Source organism: Lathyrus oleraceus, chromosome 2 (genome assembly GCF_024323335.1).
Source record: "Lathyrus oleraceus cultivar Zhongwan6 chromosome 2, CAAS_Psat_ZW6_1.0, whole genome shotgun sequence".
Taxonomy (NCBI): domain Eukaryota; kingdom Viridiplantae; phylum Streptophyta; class Magnoliopsida; order Fabales; family Fabaceae; genus Lathyrus; species Lathyrus oleraceus.
In genome coordinates this window covers 379,220,684-379,245,797 of record NC_066580.1, presented here as the reverse complement: position 1 = coordinate 379,245,797, position 25,114 = coordinate 379,220,684, and the positions used below count along the sequence as shown (strand labels likewise).

Here is a 25,114-nt window from a genome sequence, read left to right as displayed (position 1 = left end):
TAGTTGGTCATAAGACAATTTAGCGCTATGTTAAGCAATCGTAAGTGTACTAATGTAGTAGTCACACCTATCTGAGGCCGGTCAATAAAACTATAGGCAAATAAACACAAGTTAGAGATCATGACTAGTAAGTCAAGCTCCTACAACTTGCCATGCCAAAAGAAAAGAGGAAGGCCTTGTATGGACTTTAGGTTTTTTGCTTGACCAAGAAGCAACCTATCTTGGACACAAAGCAACTCACTTGATCTTGGATCAAGATGTGTTTGATTTGGATCAACGAAGGTTAAGCCTCTCATATGTTAAGACCAACCATAAGACATTAACTCATTGGCCAAAATAAAAAAGAAAAAGTGAGATGAAGATGAAATGAAATGGACAAAGAAATAAAGTGTCAAACACAAATGGTCTAATGTGAATCAACTCATCACCAACCAATGGTAAATAGAAGAGAAATGAAGATTAGAAGTCGTCAAACATACTTTTTTGGGATTTTTTGGAATTAAAATAAATGCAAAATTAAAATGGACAAAATATGGTCAAACCTCAAATTCAATTCAAATCAACTTAAAAAAGTCCAATTAAATTCTCATAGGTCTAACATGGTCAAACAAGATTTGACAAACTTTCTCAACAATTTTTGAAACCAGAAACTATTTAAAATCAATTAAAAACAATAAAAATAACACAATATGAATTAAAATCTCAAATAAATCTCAAATCAATTAAGAAATTGATGAGACTATTTTTCATTGACTCATCATGAAACATATGTATTAAGAAAATATTTTTGGATTTTTCAGATATCAAAAAGTATTTAAAATGAATTAAAAACTGTTAAAAACCAGATAATTCACAAAAAATATTAAATGAAGTCACAAAAATAATTAAAAATCAAAATATGAAACTAGATTTTTCAAGAAAATTTTTGCCATTGGTCTCATATTTTTGTGACTTCAAATAAAATATTTATGAATTTTTGAAAATAAAAGGAATTAAAAGAAATTAAAACAGAAAATAGAAAATAGCAAAAATCAGCGCCCATTGGATTTGTTTCATTAATTAACATGGCATCATCACACGGTCTAGAGGCGCGGTCATACCATATGCCTTGGTCAAGCGCATCACATTCATAATTAAAATAAGTCACACAAATCAATGGCCACGATTATAACATTTGAGCCAGATCTGAGGGACCTAAAGCATCCACGTGGGGATGGTGGTTGAAACCACCATCTTCTTCGGCCAACTAACAGTTTCCGGCCACCACGCGCAGGTTTTTGAAACTTAATGGAAATAAACAAGCAAGGTATCAAAATGAAGCTGGAGTGATGTACATCACCCCTGTAACCTTGGATCTTCCTCAATGTTTCTATTTAATGAGAAATCAGAGCTTGAAGATCAAGGTACACAAACTGAAATGGCACGATTCATGAAATTAAGACCACCACTGGCCTACCTCTTGCTCGAGGACTTCAGAAAACAGTTCAAACTCAAGCAATTCACATTGTATTTCAAGATCCAGATCCAACAAGTTTGGTGGTATACCTCTGAAATGCAGTTTTGAACATCACGATTTGCTGAAGTTCTTGATCCAATTTTAACCTGGAGATGTGATGATGATGCAAGGCTAAGGAATTAAGACTTGAAGATCAACTAAGGATGTTGAAATTCAAGCTTGAAATTGAGAAATGAAAACTGAAATTCCTTTGAGTGTGGGTGAGGTTTCAATCCAGCAGAGTTTCAGAACTCCTTCAGGTTGAAATTTGAATGAGGAAGACTTCTATTTATAGTTGAGCTTGAGGCAATGAGGTGATTTGCTCGTCTGCATGAAGATTGGACCTTCCATGCATGGGCCTGTACAAGCGCTGGCAAAGCCCAAGGATGATTGGAAATGCATGCTGAAGTCATAATGAGTTGAATTGGACGTGCAATTGGCCTGGTATATGCTTGCATATGAAGTTACAAAGTGAATTGCACAAATGGACATAAACATTCATCTCATTGAAACTCCCACATGGAAAATCCAAAAATGGTCATGTGAGTAATGGTTGGAAAGCTCTTGACATAAGGAACAAAATTCATGTTGGAAAAAAATTAATTTGGAGTTTGGAAATTTATGAAAACTGGCTTTGAAGTTTGGGGTACAAAACATGTCTTGGTTCCCTTTGAAATTTTTTGCCAAAATCAAGCAACTTCAAGCCCTTATGTTTTAATTATGAAAGCCTCAAATGGAAACACCTTAAACATAAAAGTTGTATATATTTTCAAGATGATAAATTTAGACTTAAATTTTGCATCATTTGGATTTTTGATGAGAAAGTTATGGGCACTTGAAGTTGGACATTTTTCAAATTCAATGGTTTTGGTCCAAAGTGACCTATAATGTTTTGTATTATCACATGTTTTTCTTTTAGGATTATGAAATTTTGTCCAAAATAAAAATTTAATTAGACATCTTAATATTTCCAATTAAATTGGTATCACCTCAAAATCATAAAAAATAAGGAAGTTAGGTACTTGGGAAGTTGACCCAAAATTAGGGTTTCAGTCAAAATGACCTATAATGTTTTGAAATGAATGATGACCTTCCAAGTTTCAAATGAATTTTTTATGAACATGAAAGTTTTGCATATGGTTCTTAAGAACATTTTTTCTCTTGGGGTCATCTTCATTTGACAAACACATCAAAAGTTGTATCTCAGTGATCCTCAGTTTAGTCAGATGACTTGACTGGTCAACTTCTCAAGGCCAAACTTCAAATATTGATGAATGAATGATTGAGGATACTCAAATAGGCTCATATATTCATAAAATAATGAACTAAAGAACTTACCTTGATTAATTTTAATCATAGGTTGAGGTTGCTTCATGAGCAAGGCACAATCAAAGCACAGATGAATTAGGGTTTCCTTGGGAAACAATCCTCAAGCCCTTTGGGTTATCTTGATCAAATTGGAAAATTAAGACACTTGGGATACATATATGATGATTAAGAGCTTTGTGGACCATTGTCATGCTTACTTTCATCTTCATCTAGCCACTTCATTGAGCTTGGGAGTCTCCTAGGAGCAAGGGCACACATGATCACTTGAGCTTCAAAACAAAAAGAGTTAGTGACATATTTTTGTGCTTTTGGTTAGTAAACAAAATAAGAAAAGCAATAATATAAAATTCAAGCATGGTTGGTGGTCTCAAACCACTCACACAAGTCCTACCTCTAGGGTAAAAGAGCCAAACATGCTATGATCCTTGAGACAATGCAATGAGCAATGATGTGATGCTATGAGGGATCTTAGGGTCAAAATTAGGGTCTTACAGCGGTGAACATCCCATTGTAATTCACTATTGACTTATTTGTAGATGGAGTTTCCATCTTGATGATGACATCACATTTATATAGGCTGGCTTTAATTCTTCTCTCTATGAGATAGAATCCCAGTAATTTATCGGCCCTGACTATGAAGGTTCATTTCTCCGGGTTTCACCTCATGTTGTATTGATGAACATGGTTAAAAATGCCGACAGTGTAACTCTCATGTAGCTTATCCCTCTCATACTTGAATATCAAATCATCCATGTACACCTTTAACATGTCACCAGTTTCTTGCTCGAATACTTTGCTCATCATCCTCTTGTACATTTCACCTACATTTTTCAAACCAAAGGACATTATGTTGTACATGTAATTGGTGTGTTCTTTCATGAATGTTGTCTTATGATGATCCTTCTTGTGCATTGTAATTTGAATATACCTATAATAGGAACCCATTAATGATGAGTTTTTGACCTACATGCCACCTGGATGGAATCTATTTCCCTAAATGCCACAAGCCCAAAAAAAATTCCAAGAATGCCACCATTTTTGTCCTTTAGTGATGTTTTTTAATTATTTTATAGGACCCTCCATCCTAGATGGCGGACGCCCCAGAAGTGCAGTTGGGGTGCGCCATCTGGGATGGAGTACTCTTTTTTTTTTTTAATTTCTGAATTAATTTTAAATGATTAAAATAATTAATTGATATTAAACAGTTATTAAAATATTTTATTTAATGTAAATTAAAAAAAAAATATTAATAAATTAAATAATTTTATATATAATATTTTTAATAACTATTTAATATTAATTAATTATATACCTTTTATTTAATATTTGTAATAAATATTTTATACTAATTAAAAATTAATATTAAAAATAAAATTTAATAATAAATTTTTATTTCATTTAATTAATAAATTATCATTTCATATAATTAATAAATTGTTTTAAAAATAAATTTAATAATAAATGGTTACATATTATTAAAAATATATGTATTAATAATTATTTAATATTAATAAAATTATATATCTTTTTATATAATATTTGTAATAAATATGTAATATTAATTAAAAATTAATATTAAAAATAAAATTTAATAATAAATTGTTATTTCATTTAATTAATAAATTTTTATTTCATATAATTAATAAATTGTATTAAAATAAATTTAATAATAAATGGTTACATATTATTTTTAGTAAAATTTAAAAATTAAATAAAAAATTATGATTTCATATAATATTAATTAAAAATGATACTTACAATGTTTACATTCTTAATATTACTTAACTATAATTACAAATTACAAGAGATTAAAAAGAAATTAATTTCGACGTTGATTGGGATCTTCAACGACGAAATGACTACCAATTCCGCATCTTGCACGAACTCGAACCCGGTGACCACGACCTAATGGTTGTGTTGAGGTAGGTATAGGAGGGGCTGTAGTTGTGGACGGATGAGCAGTGGTTTAAAAAATGGGTGGTTGTTCACGAAAAATTTCGAATGCTTCAAAATTCTCGAAATCCATATTAGGAGAAAAGTTATTTAATATTTGTGTAAATGAGATGGGGTTTGGGTTTGAAGGTTTTATGGTTGTGATGTAATAGTCGGTCACATCGGTGGTTGTTGATTGTTGATGTGTAGTTGAATAATCAAAGTTAGGTGGTGGGATGGGTGTGTAGTTATGTGGGGGGCGTAGGTATGGTTGTTGTTGGGTTTGAGAAGTGTAGTTTATAGGGTTTTGTGGTGTTTGGTATGGGTAATTAGTTGGTGTTTGTTGTGTTCGTGTGTGGTAGTTTGGTTGTTGGTCTGAGGTGTGTTGTGTTTGGGTTTGGTAGTTTGGTTGATGGTATTGGGTGTATTGTGTTTGTTGTTGGTATGGTTGTGTATATTGAGTTTGTGGTTCATATTGGGTGGAAGTCGAAGTTTGTGTATAATATTGGTTGGGAGGGATTCTTGTTTGGGGGTTTGTTAATTGTGGTCGTGGTGTAGTCGACATTTGTGATGTGTAACAGTGCTGACGGGGATCAATTAGTAGTTGTTCAATTGACGCGTATCGTAATGGAAGATGTCAAAGCCAATTAATATATTTTTCGGTTTGCTTCATTTCTCCCTGAAACGTTACCCCAGTCAAACACAGTTGGTGTCTGTTTTCCCAAAGTTGTTGTTCATTTCTATTCAATGTTGTGTAGCTATAATTCCATGACTCTTACATAATCATGGTATGTTGTTCTTGGAGGCATTTAGGAGGATTGGGTATGTCTTGATAATACCCAAATTGCAATTTTACCCTATCCGATTGATGCAATTCAACGATCCAAAAGCACAAGATTGGTGTCGTTGCACTCCAAATCAAATGATCATCATTCTCCAAGGGGGGGGGGTATCCAAGATATGGCCTCCATACAAACTGTTATTGTATTAAAAAAATACGTTAGTTTACCATTTATTGTCTGAGTGACATGTAATAAAAAAAGTAGAAAAACCAATATTACTTTGGTTGACGACATGTGATCGAACATGACACGGTAACATGACATGTGGTCGAAGCCCATCTAAAAAAATAGAGCAATATTACATTGAAAAATTAACATATTATATAACACAGAAATCAGAAAGCTAAAACAATAGATTTACTTGAAAAAATTAAGACTTACATTGATGCATATGGGTGACTTGGAACGGCTGAAATAATTGGTGCTATAAATAGGAATTGTGTAAATCCCCATGTTTGTAGTAGAATAACACCCCCCCCCCCCCCATACCATCAACATCAGCGCCAACTGCTTTACATATTTCCCTATATAGAAATGCTAACACAGTTGATCCCCAACTATATTCACCACACTGACGCAAATCCTGAACAAATGGTATCCACATATTATGTACATCTTTTGCCGATTTATCAGGGAATAAGGTTAGGGAGATGCACAATATATTATAAATTCTTGTGTATATAATGAGTTCGTCATGGGAGGTATTTTCAGATATTTTAGTTTCTTCTAGTATTTGTTTTAACCAAGAGATACAGACACGTCTACCTTTAATTTGATTTTCTCGTGGTTGACGGTCCAAAAACATGGTCCAAGCACTTGCACTAACTCGGATTGTCCTACGACGGCTCTACCATTGACGCGTAGACCCAAAAGCATACTTACGTCTTCTAAAGTTATAGTGCACTCACCGGTTGGAAAGTGAAAAGTATGTGTTTCGAGTCTCCATCGTTCAAGTAGAGCATATATGAAACTTGTATCAATTACTATATCCTTCAGTTTTGCGACGTTTGCAAAACCGGAGGTATCCAAAAAAGTCGTATAATATGTGGGGCATCAATTAACTTATGGTTTCGGGTTCTAAAAGCTCTTTCGGGTTCCACCTGATACATGCAGTGAAAACAATAAACAAAAAAACAAATACATAATATATATTTATTTATAAAAAAAATAACAAAGGATATGTTAAACAATAAACAAAATAATAAGTATCACTTACTAATGCTTGAATGTTATCATTAGTTCCCCTATGTTTATCACCCATCCAAAAAAAAGGAGTTTGAGACATACTGAGATTTGGTAAAAATGATAGAAATTTGAGTTGTGGTAAAAATGAAATGATGATAAGTTGCAAAAGATAGAAGTGTGAGTTGTGGTAAAAATGAATTGATGGTGGAGTATTTATAGATATATTTTCATGACGTGTTCTAGTTAGGATTTTTACATAATGATACAATTTCATCTACTATTCTACGAAAACTAACATACAACTCTAATGGGCCTAAGTTAATGAAATTTAAATAATTGTCAAACATTTCATGTACATCTTCGTCATGAAAAATTCGAATTTCTTCATACAGCAACATGCCATTTGAATTGATGTATGGTTTTCGATAGCGCAGAGCAACGATTTCTCTCTCAAATTCGGTAACATGATGTATTTGAGTTTGGATGTCGTCAAAACCGAAGTTTTCCATTATTCTGATTGATATTGGACCAAAAATACTATTGCAAGAATCAATTTTTTCAGATGATATTGGCTTAATAATGTATACTAGACCAATTAAGAGAGCCATGTAGATAGCTTATGCATTTAGAATTGCTCAGGTCTGGCTTTTATACTGTGTTTGATAAGACCAAACATGCAGTATATATACAAATACCAAGATGGTGGACTAAAAAAGTAGCTTTTTAGAATTTTGGTAGTGTCCTCCATGCAGGATGGCGCATCCCAACATGGCCTTTTTTCACGCGTATTGGTCCTTCAACCAAGATGGCGGACCTCTTCTTACTATTGGTGCAGGAGCACGTCGTCCCAAATGGTGGACCATAACACAAAGTCTCTCACGTGCATGGCCCATCCTTCTCAAACGGAGGACCCTTCTTACTTTTCAGAAGCTAGTTGAGGTCCACCATCTCAAACGGCAGACGTCTTCTGCATGGCTTCTACGTTACCTTCCGGGCATTCCTTGTATATAATTGAACCCTTAATTTTCAAATTAAATCATACACACAATGGCTCAAAACAATACCACAGTTCAAGTCCATTATAATGGAAGTATTTTTCCAGACGTCAATATCGGGGGGTCATATTTCAAAACACAAACGTACAGCAACTCAAAATACACCCCATATCCAATTACATGCGTCTAAAAGAAAGAATCAAAAATAAGCTCCAACAACAAATATCTGATATTTTTTATCGATATCCATGTTTTAATGACGGCGATAACAATGTGACTTATACAACACCGAAAATAGAAGACGACAATGAGGTCGGGTTAATGCTCCAGTGCCGACGTATAATTTGTTAAGTGTGATTGAATTATACGTGTGTTTAATAGACAACAATGAGGGTGCTCAAGTAACGTATCCAACACAAACTTCTCAATCTCATCAATATCAAATGAGTCAAGAGACTATATTGTCATTGACACCAGTTCTAGATGAGGATGTCGGGGATGATAGTGACTATGAAGAAGCGCGGTATGTAAATACGCAAAATCTTTTCAGTGGAGAAAGTGACAACTCTGACAACGATATCCCCGTGGTGCATCAAGATGAAGTGCAGGATTAGTACAATCCACCACTACACTGTAAGAACAAAAATTGTTCTACAACAGATTCCTTGATTTTGATGATAACAAAGGATGAAACCAAAAATGGCACCCTAACGAAAAGTTTCTAAGTGTGCAGGATTCTAAAGAAAGAAGGAAGAAATCTGATGATGTCATCAGATGCAAAACAAGATCAGATACAAAATATCAAATGATCAGAAGCATCTGAAGTGGAAACACGTTCAAGAAAGTCTAACTCTGAGCAAAACAGCAAAGTATCAGAAGCATCTGAACAAGAAGTAGCTCTAGAAGTTCTGACTCTGAACAATGCTATCTCTAAGCTTCAGAAGTTATCAGCGCTATCTGAAGAAATCCATCAGAACTCAAAAGAGATTTACATCAGAAGCAAGATTCCAAGATTCTCAAATACTTGAAGACTCTGATCATGGAATTGCTAATCATGAAGGAGTAACGTTTAAGTCAAGAAAAGATTTGCAAATGGATTTCCTAATTGAGAAAGAGACGTTAATCTCCAATCTCAATAAAGAAAATACTACTTGTGGTAAGTAGTCATTTCAAGAAGAAAAAGTCATCCTGCAGAAGCTATTTATGTGATGGCGTAACTTCATCTCAATATCCACCAGTTTTAACTACTACCTCACTGATCTATATAAAGGATTGCAAATCAACATTCATTAGCAAGCCAACAAGCCAAAATTATACTGAAACATCAACACTCAAGAAAAACACTCTCTAAGATCTTCACAAAGCTTTTGCTTATAACGTGAAAAACTCTTGTTCTTAATACTGTAATATTTGCTTTCTTAGAAGCACTCTAGATTACATAAATCTTTCATTTATTGTTTGTTGATTTCCTCAAGTGACTTAGTGTAGTCTGTAAACTTGAGAGGACTAAGAGATTTTTCTCTTAGGCGTTGTTTGTAATCTTTCAAGATTAGTGGATTAAGTCCTTGTTGAAGGCGAAATCACCTTGGCCGGGTGGACTGGAGTAGCTTTGTGTTATAAGCGAACCAGTATAAAATCCTTGTGTGATTTTCATTTTGAAAAGCGCTTATTTTTCCAAACAATTCAAACCCCCCCTTTCTTGTTTTTCTCACCTTCATACACATGATAAATTCCATATACTCACATGACGAAGATGCGTCAATTTTTGAAATCACAGAGCCACTTCGGATAGAGGGGGGTTGCTTGGCATGGAATTTAATAGCAAAGAGGGATGTGTATTAGCCATTCGCCAATTTCACATCAGAAATTGTCTTGATTATTCTGTTTATAAGTCTGATTCTAAATGACTCATAATCAAGTGTGTTAACGAGGAATGCACCTTCAAATGTAGAGCATATGTGAGGAAGGGGAGTGGTACATGAGTGATCACTAAGGTTAGTGGTCCGCACACATGCATGTCTTCCACAATGTCTCAAGATCATAGAAAACTTGACTTTAATCTAATATGTAACAGTATCAAGTCTCTAATCAACAGTGATGCCTCACTAAAAGTGGAACACATCATCGCTCATATTCGGGAGACATTCAACTACACAATCACTTAAAAAAAGGCATGGATTTCAAAGAATAAGGCTATCGCTGCTATTTATGGAAAGTGGGAGACTTCATACAATGACATGCCACAATGGTTGTTGGTCATGAAAACATTTCTACCAAGTACTATAATAGAACTCGAGACCCTTCCTGTATTTTCAAACGAAGGGACTCAAATTAGTGGTGCTAGAGTTTTTCACCGTCTTTTTTGGGCTTTCCAACCATGCATCAAGGGTTTTTCATTCTGCAAACCGGTGGTTCAAGTAGATGGCACATGGTTATATGGAAAATACAGGGGAACTTTGTTAATGGTTATGGAACAAGACAAAAATAGGAACATATTTCCAATAGCTTTTGCATTGGTAGAGGGTGAAACTGGAGAAGCATGGAGTTTTTTCTTGAGAAATCTTAGAATGCATGTTACACCACAACCCAACCTATGTTTGATATCAGATCGACATGAGTCAATAAAGAGTACCTATAATAACCCAGATAATGGTTGGCAACACCCTCCCTCATCACACGTCTATTGCATCAGACATATATCACAAAAGTTTATGAGGGAATTTAGTGACAAGGAACTTCCAAAAAAAATTGTTAACATGGGTACTTTCCTAAACATATCTTTGTTAATATATCTAACAGTAACTTCTATATACTAATTTATTTTTCATTTTCATACACAGGGTATGCATTAAACGAGGCAACATATGAGTACTACAGGGGAGAGATACGTAAAGTTAACATAGCAACGTTACAATGGGTAGACAATATTCCAAGAGATAAATGGACGCGATCATTCGATGGAGGGAAACATTGGGATTATATGACTACCGACCTTGCTGAATCAATGAACTCAGTTTTAAAAGCCACACGTAACCTACCTATTACTGCTTTGGTAAAATCAACATATTATCGATTGGGCACACTGTTTGGGAAAAGAGGACATGACTGGACTAAAATGTTGGGTTCTGGCCGACTGTTCACTGAAAACTGCATGAAGGGAATTGAGGAGGAGGTAATCAAATCAAATAGCCACACGGTTATGCAATTTGATCGTGAGAGGTTCTGCTTCCTGGTCCAGGAAACTGTGCATCATAATGACGGCAGGCCGACTACCCATTTCAACGTCGACCTTCGGAATCTGACGTGTGAGTGTGAAAGATTCCAAACGTTTCATGTCCCTTGCTCAAATGTTATTGCAGCATGTTCAAGCATAAGACAAGACTATTCTGTGCATATAGCTGATGTGTTCAAAGTTATAAATGTATTTAAGGTCTACGAGGAGAGTTTCCTCGGGATCTCGACCGAAACAAGTTGGCCACAATATGAAGGTGACACGCTTTTCCACAACGACCGCATGTGGAGAAAAAAGAAAGTTCGTCCAAACAGTTGTCAGATTAGAACTGAAATGGAGAATGTTGAAAAAGAAAAAAAAAGGTGTGGTATTTGCCGAGAAATCGGACATATGCACAGAAAATGTTCAACCAGGCCTGGCCCTTCTACTTAGTTATGTCTGAAGTTGTAGTATATTCAATCGTCGTTATATTTCGTGTATTTTATTTTTCAACAACAAGTTTTATTTAGAGTGTAACGTTTTCGTCTACAACACAAGAAAGGTTACAACATAATAACAACTTCAAATAAAGATAAAAAAACAACAACCATTCCAACATGTTATAACAGTTAATCACTCCAACACCTTTTATCATATTATCATTTTAAACGACAACAGATAAAACAAGTGGATCTTCAACACCTCGACTAACTTCTCCATTATGCGCAGAAAACATACAAGTAACATCCAGATCATTTTCTACACGATCCCAATAATGCATATATGTACCATCTGGGCTAGCATCCGTCAGAGTTATGTAAGGACAATAATATTCAATTTTTCTAACAAGTCGAATCGGACCACCCAGTTGTCCAAAACTAGCGTTGCTGGCAGAAACCAATTGTCTGAACTTCCATTGTGGATTCAAACAAACTCTCATCTGCTTATCTGTTTCAAAGAAAACAATACACCACACAGACATGATTCACAACTAATATATTCATATGTCATATGCTTCCTCTATTTATAGAAAACCTAATGGAAATAAAAAATAATATTATCATATTGTTTACGCGGGAAAAATCTATACCGAAAAATTATTTGGGTGGGAAAAATTATATTCTACGTTTATGTACGAAATATACTATTAAATTTTTTATTTACTTTTTCATATTTATTAAAAATATTATGTAACAATTTATTTAATTTGTTAAAAAAAATATTAAATTTTATTTTTAATATTAATTTTTAATTAATATTACATATTTATTACAAATATTATATAAAAAGCTATATAATTTATTAATATTAAATAATTATTAATAAATATATTTTTAATAATATGTAACCATTTATTATTAAATTTATTTTTAAAAAAATTTATTAATTATATGAAATGATAATTTATTAATTAAATTAAATAACAATTTATTATTAAAAAAATTTTAATATTAATTTTTAATTAGTATAAAATATTTATTACAAATATTAAATGAAAAAATATATAATTAATTAAAATTAAATAAGTATTAAAAATATTATATAAAAGATTATTTAATTTATTAATATTTTTTTAAAATTTAATTTACATTAAATATAATATTTTGGTTAATATTTAATATTAATTAATTATTTTAATTATTTAAAATTAATTCAGAAATTAAAAAACAAAAAAAAAGAGTACTCCATCCTAGATGGCGCACCCTAACTGCACTTTTGGGGCGTCCGCCATCTAGGATGGAGGATCCTATAAAATAATTAAAAAAATGTCACTAGAGGACAAAAATGGTGGCATTCTTGGAATTTTTTTTGGGCTGGTGGCATTTAGGGAAATAGATTCCATGCAGGTCAAAACTCCATTAATGAAAATATCTTCTAACATGTTGAGGTTGGGTTTTCACAATTTGTCAATGTTGGAGAGAGAACAAAAGAATTTGGGATATGCTTTGTTGAGGTTAGTGTAATTATTGAACATGTGCCACTTTCTAGATTCCTTTTTAACCAATACATTGGACAACCATTAAGTATACTTCAGTATGGAAATTAATTTTGCTTGGAGGAGTCTGTCAAAATTGTTCTATGTGGCTTCAGGTTTCTCTGGTGATTCATGTAGTCTTATCTATGCAACATATCGGGAAGAAGGGTTAATATTTGATACCAGAAGCACTACTTTTATATATTCTGTTAACATGAAAATACAACCTTGGTCTTTATATAGACCCAAAGATTTCTGCTATTCTAGGAAATTAAAACAAATAGATACTATTAATAGGCCACTATCTCTTGGCCTTCCAACTACAACAGACTTTTTGTCTTTCCACTAACTTATTAATAGAAACCACTTAATATAAAATTAAAGTTTATTCAACAAAACTCCCATGTAAACTTGAATGTTTCTTCTATCCATCATGCCTATCAATTTCTTGCCTCTGACGATTTTTTTTTCGATAATGGTTTTGTGAAAATATCTGCTGCTTGATCCTTGCTTGCTATATGCCTCAATTCGACACTTCCTTCCTTCACATGTTCTCGAATGAAGTGGAAGCAAACGCCGATATGTTTGTTTCTTTCATGGTTTACTGGATTCTTTGCTAACTCAATTGTTGATTTATTGTCCACTTGTATTACTGTTGCACCTACCTGTTTTAGCTTCATTTTGCTCAACAATCTTCTAAGCCATATTGCATGACAAACACACCAAGATGATGCCACATATTCAGCTTCACATGTCGAAAGCGTTACTATCGGTTGCTTCTTAGAAAGCCAAGTAAATGCGGTATTTCCCATAAAGAACGCATATCCTTAAGTGCTTTTTCGATCGTCTATATCTCCTCACCAATCATTGTCGGAGTAACCAACCAACTTGTAATATTCTATTCTTGAGTAAAACATTCCAAAAGACAATGTTCCTTGGATGTACCTGAGGATTCGCTTCAATGCCTTCCAATGTAAATATGTTGGCTCCTCCATGAATCGAGTTACAATTATGACACTTAAAGAAATGTTTAGCCTTGTACACGTGAGATAACAAAGACTACCTACCAAGCTTCGATATTTGCTTGCTTCGACACGTTCTCCTCCATCAAATTTCGACTACTTTGCACCTAGTTCCATTGGTGTCGAAATCGGATTACAACTTTCCATATTATATTTTTTCAAGATTTCTTTTGCATATTTCTCCTAGGAAATAAAGATTCCTATTTCTTCTTGTCAAAGCTCCAGACCAAGAAAGAATCTCATCAAACCTAAGTCTGTCATCTCGAATTCACGTGTCATAGTGCCCTTGAATTCTTCTATCATCTGACCATTGTTACCCAAGATGATTATATCATTGACAAAGAGAGTAACAAGTAACATATCATCTCCATTCTTGTTTACATACAGAGCATGTTCGTAGGGACATTGCTTGAAACTACTCTCTTTGAAATATGTGTCGATGCGTGTATTCCATGCTCGTGGTGCTTGCTTCAACCCATAAAGCGCCTTCTTTAATTTTAGCACTTTTTCTTCTTTTCCGACTTTCATGTATCCGGGTGGTTGTTCGATGTAAACTTATTCTTCGAGTACACCATTTAGAAATGCTGACTTGATATCCATTTGAAATATCGCCCATTTGAATTTAGAAGCTTGAGAAATGAGCAATTGAACTGTCTCCATTCTTGCAACAGGTGCAAATACTTCGTCATAGTCAATTCGTGATTTCTGCTTGTATCCCTTCGCAACAAGTCGCGCCTTATACCGTTCTATTTCGCCTTGAGCGTTCATTATTTTCTTGAATACCCACTTCACACCAATGGGTTGACTTCCTTTTGGTAATTCTGCTAGTTCCCATGCGTTGTTATGTTCGATGGCCTTAATCTCTTCATCCATGGCAGTTTTCCATTTTTTGTCTTGCATCGCCTCTTTGAGGTTAATGTTTTCAGTATCTGCCAAAAGACATACAAGGTGTACCTTTTCTATCATATCATACAAATCTTGCAGACTTCGCATTCTGGGTTATAGAGGTTCATCTTCATTGTCAGAATCTTCAAGTTCTGTTGAAATGCTTGTTGGTACAACGACTGATAATTCTCCAACTTCGATGATAACTTCTATCAGATTGTTCCAGTCCCACTTGCTCACCTCGTTTATTCGAACGTCTCTACTCACTATCACCTTCATGCTTATGGGATCGAATAGCTTGTACCCTTTTGTCTTCTCATCATACCCAATGAATATGTACTTCTTACTTTTGTCTTTAAGCTTCATTATTCGTTGATCTGGTATGTGTGCATAAGCCATACTACCAAATACTTTGAGATGAGAAATGGTTGGCTTTTGTCCGCTCCATGCTTATTGTGGTGTTTGATCTTCTAACTTCGAATGTGGACATCGATTCTAAACATAAATGGCACATTGTATAGCTTCTGCCCAGAATTCCTTCGACATGTTCTTGCTCTTAAGCATTGATCGAATCATGTCGAGAATTATTAGATTCTTTCTTTCAGCCACACCGTTTTATTGAGGTGAATATGGTGCAGTTAGAAATCTCATTATGCCCTGCTCTTCACAATACTTCATAAAGGTTGTCGAAGTATACTCACCACCTTTGTCAGATCGGACGACTTTGATGTGTCTGTCAGTTGCCTTCTCCACCATTACTTTGAACTTTTTGAACACCTCGAATGCTTCAGATTTTTCTTTCAAGAAATAAACCCAGGTCTTTTGTGAGAAATCATCGATAAAGGAAATGAAGTACCTTTTGTCACTGAAAGATTCCGGAGTGATTGGCCCACATATGTCAGTATGAATCAGTTCGAGAATATGTTTATCTTGATATTTTGCCTTCTTTTGAAATGAGATTCTTGTTTGTTTGCTAAGCACACATTCTTCATAAAACTTTCCTTCATAGTCCATGTCTGGTAGCCCATGCACCATGTTCCTCTTCGCTAACCTTCTCAGACCATCATGATGTAGATGACCAAAACGTAGATGCCACATCGACGCTTTGTCTTCGACATTGACATGGAAACATTTTTCTCGAACGCTTCTCAAGTTCAGTTTGTACATTCGATTTCTCCCCATTTTGACTTGAGCAATCAGATGCCCTAGCTTGTCCTTCAAGTGTAATATCCAATCTTTCATGAATATCAAATAACCTTTTTCTGTGAGTTTCCCCAAACTCAAAATATTGGTCTTGAGATCTGGTACATAATAAACATCTTGTATTGACCTAGTCAAGTCATCCTTCTGCAAGTAACAAATCATACCTTTGCCTCCGAACTTCACTTTCGATGCATCTCCGAAAGACACATGACCATCTTCAATCTTTTGCATTTCTTTAAACAGGTGTTTGTGACCATACATATGATTACTTTCCCCTGAGTCGAGATACCACATAGTGTCATTTTTCGCGTATACTTCTTTTTGAGTCATCAGCAGAAAGCCTTAATTCGCTTCGGCTTCCAAAGCTAGATTGGTTGTTTCTTCTACCTTCTTTTCGACTAGACAATCTTTTGCAAGATGTCCCACTTTACCACAGTTATAGCATTTGTAGAAGTTGTAATCCTTCGTGTAATGACCATACTTCCCACACTTGTAGCATTCAAAGTTGGAGTAATTCTACCTGTCACCTCTTCCTCGACCATGTCCTCTTCCACGTCAGTTTGGTTGATTTGACTGTCCCTTCTCTTTATTATATCCTTCAAGATTGTTGCTTTGACCACTTCGACCACTTTCACGACCCCCACGACCACGTCCTCTACCTCTAAAATTTTCAGAGTAGAGTACTTTTTTGTCTTTGATTGACTCATTGGTTTGATGTGCTTCCTTGATTGCTTCCTCCTTCTTTTTTATCTTACATTGTTCGTGTGCTTCAAGAGAACCAGTATGCTCTTCGACTGAGAGCGTCGAAAGGTCCTTCGACTCTTCTATTGCACACACAATATTCTCAAATTTATTTGTTAAATATCTCAGAATCTTTTCGACAACTCGTGCATCAGTCACCGTTTCTCCATTTCTAGTGAGTTGGTTCACCATTGTTTGTACACGCGTGATATGGTTAGATACAGTTTATGACTCCTTCATCTGCATCCTCTCCAATTCGCCACGAAGAGTTTGGAGTCGAACTTGCTTCACTCGGTCTGCTCCTTTGAATACTTTTCCTTATCCTTTGATTGTGTCTCTTTCAACGCCTTGTTTTGAGCTGTCGTATATCCCGTAGTGTCTGTTGGTTCTTCGAACCCATCTTTGGTCACCTCCAATGTATCTAGAGATCCAAGAAGATCTTTCATTTGGATACTCCAATTTTCGTAATTTGACTTCGTTAGTCACGGCAGTGGCATTTGACTCATCACGTTTGCCATTATCTTTGATGCCAATTTGATAACAGAAGCACTATTTTTATATATTCTGTTAACATGAAAATACAACCTTGGTCTTTATATAGACCCAAAGATTTATGCTATTCTAGGAAACTAAAACAAATAGATACTATTAAGAGGCCATTATCTCCTGGCCTTCCAACTACAACAAACTCTTTGTCTTTCCACTAACTTATTAATAGAAACCACTTAATATAATATTAAAGTTTATTCAACAATATTTAGTTGATGGCATGTCGTATTGGGTTCTTTGATTGTCACCTTCTTAAGGAGACGAGATATCATCGATTTGGATGGATACAAAATCCCCATCAGGAACTGGCCTCAGTATCATCATGATGGCCTTGACAACAAGAGGTCTCCATAAGGTGTGTTCATCATCTGATGTGGATTCCTTTATATGTGTTTCAAAGTCCACAATGAAGACAACTAGAGGATGTTTTCCAAAATAACGTGCCTCTTTTACTTTCTCATTATCTTGGACGAAAGCTCCATCCGAGTTTCTCTGTAGGGCCCTGTGGCACTAACTGGCTCGTGCCAGATTTGCACAAAGTACTTTAAATCTATCATATATGTTGCACGTTACATCATCTTCAAATGGATGGTGGATGGAATTGCGTCCAAAACTTATGTGGAAGGTCTGCCTAAAATGCAATTATACACTGGCTTGCATGGAACTACTAGAAATTGGATGTCTACTACCCTGGAATCTCTCCCTTCACCAAAGGTAACCAAAATTTTAGCGAATCCCGAAGGACGGGTCACCTGTCCATTGAACCCTTGTAAGTTTTTCTATGTATAGGGTGATAATCTCTCTCTCTCTCTCTCTCTACCTACATAGTAATAAATTTGACATATATTATGTCATAACTCCCCTCATCAATGAGAACTCTAGAAACATCAAAGTTGGCCATTGACATTGTGATGATTAACGAGAATATTTTATTTGGAACTCCCCAAATATTCTCGTTATCCATAGAGCCAAAAAATTGATCGTTCAAAGCTCTCAATTGAGGATGTATCCCTATTCTGATCAACATTAATTATTTATGCTATTTTTCTCTTTGCAATTCCCATGAATGACATCTTTGGTGATGGGAACCCTCATGTGATGGATGCAATAAAGTGATAACCCCCATAGATATAAGTTAAAAAGGTTGTTTCCCATTCATGTTTCATGCTCTTCATTGTTGTCTCTTCCTTTACTAGTGCCTTTAATTGCTTTTACCATCTTTTTTGGACGATGTGCCACCTTGGCAACGAAAACGCTTTTTATTCGAGATTTACTTTATCAGACATATTTTGATTGAGAATCCATTTGTCTATTTTTGCCCCTTGTGTGTCTTCCTTGAAGTATCTTCCCTTCTTAATCAAATCTTCTATTGTATGATTCTGATAGATCATTCATCAGTCTCATGTTTATGGCTTTTTATGAAACCTTCACAATTTTAACCTATTAGATTGTGCTGACTCCTTCATGACATGAGGTGTATTTTACCCTAGCTTCCTTGAAGTCAGTATTGGTGCATTTCTGCAAGATTCTCTCTCTTGACGGTTTCAACTTAACATTGAAATTAACATCCATCATGTGGGCTTCGAAGTGGTAGTGTTGTAAGTTGAGTTAGTATTGGAGTTGCTATCTTTTGTTGGTTCTCTTCTACGCGGAGGAGCCTCACGTTTTACTGTTGTAAGAAATTGAAGATCTTTAATATGATTTCATTCGCATATGGTGCTCTGAATGATGATCGAAGTTGTTGAAGGTCATGCTTATAGTTGTCGAGGAGGAGAAAGTTAATTTTGTGACGAAGGAAACAAGAACTAAGTAGGAGGGTGTGATATTGGAATGAAGGAAATGATAAGATTCCTGAATAATTGATTGAGAATTAGCGATATGGTGCGGTTGAGGAGTTGCGATCGATTGAGGAATTACAATCGAAGTCTATAGATGTTGGTATGGTGGAGGTTCTCCGTTGACTGAAGTAATAATTGATGAAGCATTTTCTTGAAGGATGTGAATCATTAATCGGACGACAAGAGGAGAGTTATGATTGCAAGTTGCTTTCGAATCGTCCATCGAAGAAAATAGCAACAAAAAAAAGCATTTGCAAAACGGTTACGATTATCATAATAGTAATAAAAAAAAATTGCATAGACACATTAGAGGAGATCAAAGAGACTGAGTGAAGAATTCATAAATCAGAAGATAATTCCATATCAAATGTCATTATTCTCTAAAAAAAGAAATAGATGAAAGATTGTAGTTGTATTTATTTATTTTTAAGAAGTCGGATATGCCTACTATTTATTTGTCGACCTTAATCTATTGATAAAAATATTTATTTGCGAGTTTAATTGATAGGTATTGAATAAAATAATTTTACAATATCATCTAATAAAGTTTATCGATCTATCATATCTGTTGCAGGAACATAAAACTCAAAACTAAAAATTGAAGGTTCAACAATGGTGGAAGAAAAGAAGATTGGGGAAGATGAAGTTGAGAGAGAAAAATAGAGAGAATAGAGTAATTTTTTGGATGAGTATATTTTTGCATTAACCATGAATTGGGATGATACAAATGTATTTATACAATTGGAATATAAGCTACAACTACAGTGATTAAAAATAAAATCAGAATTTTATTTTTCAATTAACACACCACCTCACTTTAGTTGCTCCAAGTCCATCATGCTCAAGCTCTTCTTTAGCCTCTTGAACACATCATTTGTCACACCCTTTGTCAACAAATCCGCGACTTGGTCTTCGCTTCGGCAATAGCTCAATCTAAGCTTTCCATCACCAATCACTTCTCTCAAATAATGAAACCGCATCTCAATATGCTTGCCCCTTTCGCGTGCAATCGGGTTCTTCGCAAGATTTATTGCGGAAACATTGTCTACAAACAGTGTGGTGGCAGCATCATCACCATATCCTAATTCCTTCAATAGATTCATAAGCCGCATAGCTTGGCACACACCTAACGACGCCGCAATGTACTCAGCCTCACAAGAAGAGAGTGCTACAACTGGTTCCTTTTTCGAACACCAAGAGATTGGTGTACTACCAAACATAAAGATGTACCCCACCGTTGATTTTCGGTCATCTTTATCTCCGCACCAATTGGAATCTGTGTAGCCAAGTAAATTGCAATTACGCCCCGTGTTCGATGCGGGAAAGAGAATTCCGCAACCAAGAGTACCTTTCACATATCTAAGGATCCTCTTGATCGCCGCCAAGTGAGACACCTTCGGTATCTCCATGAATCTACTCGCAATACCGACACTAAAAGCCAAATCCGATCGCGTATTGCACAAATACCGTAACGATCCAATCAAGCTCTGGTAAAGCGTTGGATCGACATCATCCTCCTTATCACTTTTGAACAGCTGCACTCTAGCCTCACAAGGTGTAATACAAGCATTACAATGCTCCATATCACACTTCTTCAAAATATCTAGAGCATACCTCCTTTGGTGCATAAGCAACCCCATTTTTGACTTGTGAAACTCTATGCCAAGGAATTAATTCATGACACCAAGGTCTGTCATCTCAAACTCTCTCATGAGCTCACCTTTGAACCTTGAAACACTCTTGTCATGGCTTCCCGTAATCAAGAGATCATCAACATAAAATCAAAGTATAATCACACCATCATTCGTATCCGATCTCACATAAACTCCATGTTCGGATACACATCATTTGAAACCAATGTCGATAAGAAAGCCGTCAATACGTTTGTTCCAAGCTCTTAGAGCTTGTTTCAAACTATACAACGCCTTGTGCAGCTTGTAATACTTCATCTCTTGATCTTTTATCACGAAACCGGGTGGCTGCCCCACATAGACCTCCTCAACAAGAGGACCATTCAAAAACGCAGATTTGACATCCATTTGGTAAACCATCCAATTATTGCTATGCGCAATACCAACAATCAAACGAATAGTCTCTAATCTAGCCACCGGTGCGAATACCTCCTCATAGTCTATACCTTCTCGTTGCAAGAACCCCTTCGCCACTAATCGATATTTGTGCTTGATTACTTCACCTTTGGGATTTGCTTTAACCTTATAAACCCATCGCACACCTATCGGTTTCTTTCCAAGTGGTAAATCGACCAACTCCCAAGTACCGTTCTTCTCAATAGATTCCAGCTCCTCTTTCATTGCACATATCCACTTAGGATCACTTAAGGCTTCTTCCTCATTTACCGGTTCAAATTCGGCCATAAGCGCGAAATGAATAAAGTCACCATCGTTATTCACTTCGTTATCTTGGAATCTTTCGTAATCTCGGAGTCTATGAGGCAAGGCTCTTTGCCTCACTGGTCTACCATTATTAACAACATTATTTTGTGCTACTGTAGGTGCTGGTACAACTGTGTCATTAGCCTCGGGATCAGAGAATTCAAAAAACTGTTGCTGCTGCAAATCTTCACTGTGTAACCGGTTACTGCAATTTGGTTAACCGGTTACTGCTGCATTTTTTGTGAGTAACCGGTTACTGCTATTTGGGTAACCGATTACTTCAGCATTTTCTGCATTTTTTACTTCATCAAAAGTCACATCCCGGGTCATGACGACCTTCCGATTTCTTCCATCGAACAACTCGTACCCTCCAGTAGAATGATATCCTACAAATATCAGTTTCTCACCCTTATCATCCAATTTCTTCCGAAGTTGATCAGGTACATGACGATATGCAATCGATCCAAAAATGCACAAATGATTCAAATTTGGTTTGAAGCCAGTCCAAGCCTCTTCCGGTGTGAGTTTCTCCAGCTTCTTAGTGGGACATCTATTCAACAAGTAGGTGGCTGTAGACACGACATCACCCCACAATTCCTTAGGTAAATTCTTCCCACAAAGCATACTACGCACCATGTTCATTATTGTACGATTTTTCCTCTCGGCAGCCCCGTTTTGTTGAGGCGTATACGGAGGCACCACCTCACGCACAATTCCCTCAAGATCACAAAACTTCCCAAACTCACTAGAGGCATACTCACCTCCACCATCCGTTTTTAGAATTTTGAGCTTCCGACCGCTTTGGCGCTCCACCATGGATTTGAAATTCTTGAAAACTCCAAATACCTCATCTTTTCTCTTGATAAGATATGTCCAAAGCTTCCTACTAAAATCGTCAATGAACGTAACAAAATATCGATTGCCACCATAAGTCTCTACTTGCATCAGTCCGCAAACGTCGGAATATACCACCTCAAGTAAGCCTTTGGTTCTTCGACTCGCATCTTTGCTAAACACATTCTTGTGCTATTTAGCCTTCACACATTCCTCACACAATTCAGTTGGAATACTGATGTGTGCCAGCCCCGTTACCATTTCACTTTGTTGCAACTTCCTTAGATCCCTAAAATTAAGGTGACCAAGACGGTAATGCCATAACAACTCTTCTCTACTTGCCGCGGTAGCTAGACAACGATGCTCCATAACCTTTAACTCAACCTTAAAAGTTCTGTTGGCAGCCATCGGCGCTTTTAGAATCAACACACCATTTGAATCCAAAACGCGTAAAATCTTGTCCTCCAACCGAATTTTGTATCCTCTTTCAAGTAATTGGCCAATACTTAAAAGATTACACTTAATTCCCGGTATATACAAGACATCTTTGATCCTCGAATGTCCACCATTCCTCTTTCCGATCAAAACATCTCCTACCCCTTCGGCGCTTAAAGTGGTGTCGTCGGCAAATTTGACATTACTTTTTGCCGCTTGATTGATTTGCACAAACCAATCTTTTCGACCCGTCATATGTGTTGAACAACCGGAATCCAAGTACCACTCATCTCTCCCTTGGACTCCATCACGAACGGTAACCAACGCATTTCGATCCGAATGCATTTTTTCGCTATTTTCCGGAACAGTACAGCTGCTGTCCCGCAAACTTTCATTGTTGTAGCTGCTGCACGGAACATCCGTAATGCCATAACTCCCCTCCGTGATCATTACTAGAAGTGTGTCGTCATCATCTACCTCTTCCCTATCAACCTTGGCTTCATTATTGTGATTCTCGTTCGATTTACCACGACACGAATTTGCAAAGTGTCCAAACTTTCTGCACTTGTAGCATTGAACCTTACTCACATCACGCTTCTTGAAACCATTGCTATGACCACTATCCTTGGAGCTACATTCACCCTTTTCACTCGTCGAATGCTTTGAATTTTGCGAATCATTTGAACCAAAATTCTGAAAATTTGATTTACCTCTCGCCGCAAATTTTCCTTTCGACCTCTTATTCTTCTCATTGAAACGCGCTTGCAAAGCAATCTCCGCTTTGGCTTTGTCGACGCCTCTCTCATCCATCCTTTGTTCATGTGCCTCTAACGAACTTTGTAATTCATCCTTGCTCAAAGTTGTTAGATCCTTTGATTCTTAAATAGCCACAACTATGTTGTCAAAACGCGGCGTTAAGGAACGCAATACTTTCGATACAACATTCTGCTCAAGAATCGTTTCCCCACAAGATTTGATTTGATTAACTAACCGGGTAATGCGCGTAATGTAGTCGTTGATCGTTTCTTTATCTTCCATTTGTGTTAACTCGAATTTTCGCTTGTAAGTTTGTAACCTTACAACCTTCGCTTTGACGGCACCGACATATTCTTTCTCCAAGATTTCCCATGCTTGCTTCGCCGATTCACAATCGCCAACCTTCTCGAAATTGTCGTTATCAACACAAGAATGAATCAAGAATAGGGCTTTGTAATCCTTCTTCTTCTCTTCTTTGTGTGTAGCTCTTTGAATGTCGGTAGCCTCTGCCCCTAATTGTGTAACTCCATTGATGACGATCTCAAGCACCTCTTGATAACCAAACAAAACCCTCATTTGTTTTGCCTATTTATCATAGTTCTTCGAATCAAGAATCAGGAGATTGGTGGGAATTCGATCATTGGAAACAGTTGTCATTGTTGCAGCGTTTTAGGATCGATAACCAAAACTCTTGATGCCAAATGCTGGAACATAAAACGCAAAACTGAAAATTGAAGGTTCAACAATGGTGGAAGAAAAGAAGATTGAGGAAGATGAAGTTGAGAGAGAAAAATAGAGAGAATAAAGTAATTTTTTGGATGAGTATATTTTTCCATTAACCATGAATTGGGATGATACAAATGTATTTATACAAATGGAATATAAACTACAACTAAAATGATTAAAAATAAAAGCAGAATTTTATTTTTCAATTAACATATGTGGCACAGGATAAATAATGATTATTGATTGGGAAGCCTATATAACATTTTCTCTTTGTTTATTTATCTAAATGAAATGATTCATGTCTTACCTACCAAGACTTTTCGAAAAAAAATCCTTACCTACTTTTTTTTTGGCCTACAAATCGTTACCTACTTGAAGGTTATATTTTAATTACTTTTCGAAATCTTCACAAGCTATAATATATACTTAAAATTGATTTTCTGTAATATATGCTGACTTCATTTACTGCCTCAATTGTGTCAGTTATTACAGCTCAATCTTCTGTACATTGAAAGGAATATGGATATAAGATATGGTTATATGAAAAGTGCAATCCGACATTACTGCCATTACAGAACATTATTAATTTAAAAACTTTAATTAATTGTTACTTGTACTTGCGACTGCCATGAAAGATACAACATGAAGAATCCCATCGTTTAGTGCCTGCAATTTCTCTGTCCTTGTATTGCTAATTCCAATAATCACCATATCAGACAAGAATCTCCTTCCTAGTTTCCAACATTGAATTATAATATTAATTTCTTA

At 35.7% G+C, this 25,114-nt stretch overlaps 2 protein-coding genes across 2 annotated transcripts; one reads left to right on the top strand and one right to left on the bottom strand.

The window, feature by feature from the left end:
• The first annotated feature begins 10,015 nt into the window (after positions 1-10,015).
• On the top strand, positions 10,016-11,442 carry LOC127123350 (uncharacterized). The gene is made up of 2 exons (XM_051053574.1): positions 10,016-10,538; positions 10,619-11,442. The coding sequence occupies exons 1-2, from the start codon at positions 10,016-10,018 to the stop codon at positions 11,440-11,442; spliced, it is 1,347 nt and encodes a 448-aa protein (XP_050909531.1).
• An 11,179-nt stretch (positions 11,443-22,621) lies between these two features.
• LOC127123348 (uncharacterized) lies at positions 22,622-23,674 on the bottom strand. The gene has a single exon (XM_051053573.1). It carries the CDS (start codon positions 23,672-23,674, stop codon positions 22,622-22,624), a length of 1,053 nt encoding a protein of 350 aa, XP_050909530.1.
• Positions 23,675-25,114: the final 1,440 nt, after the last annotated feature.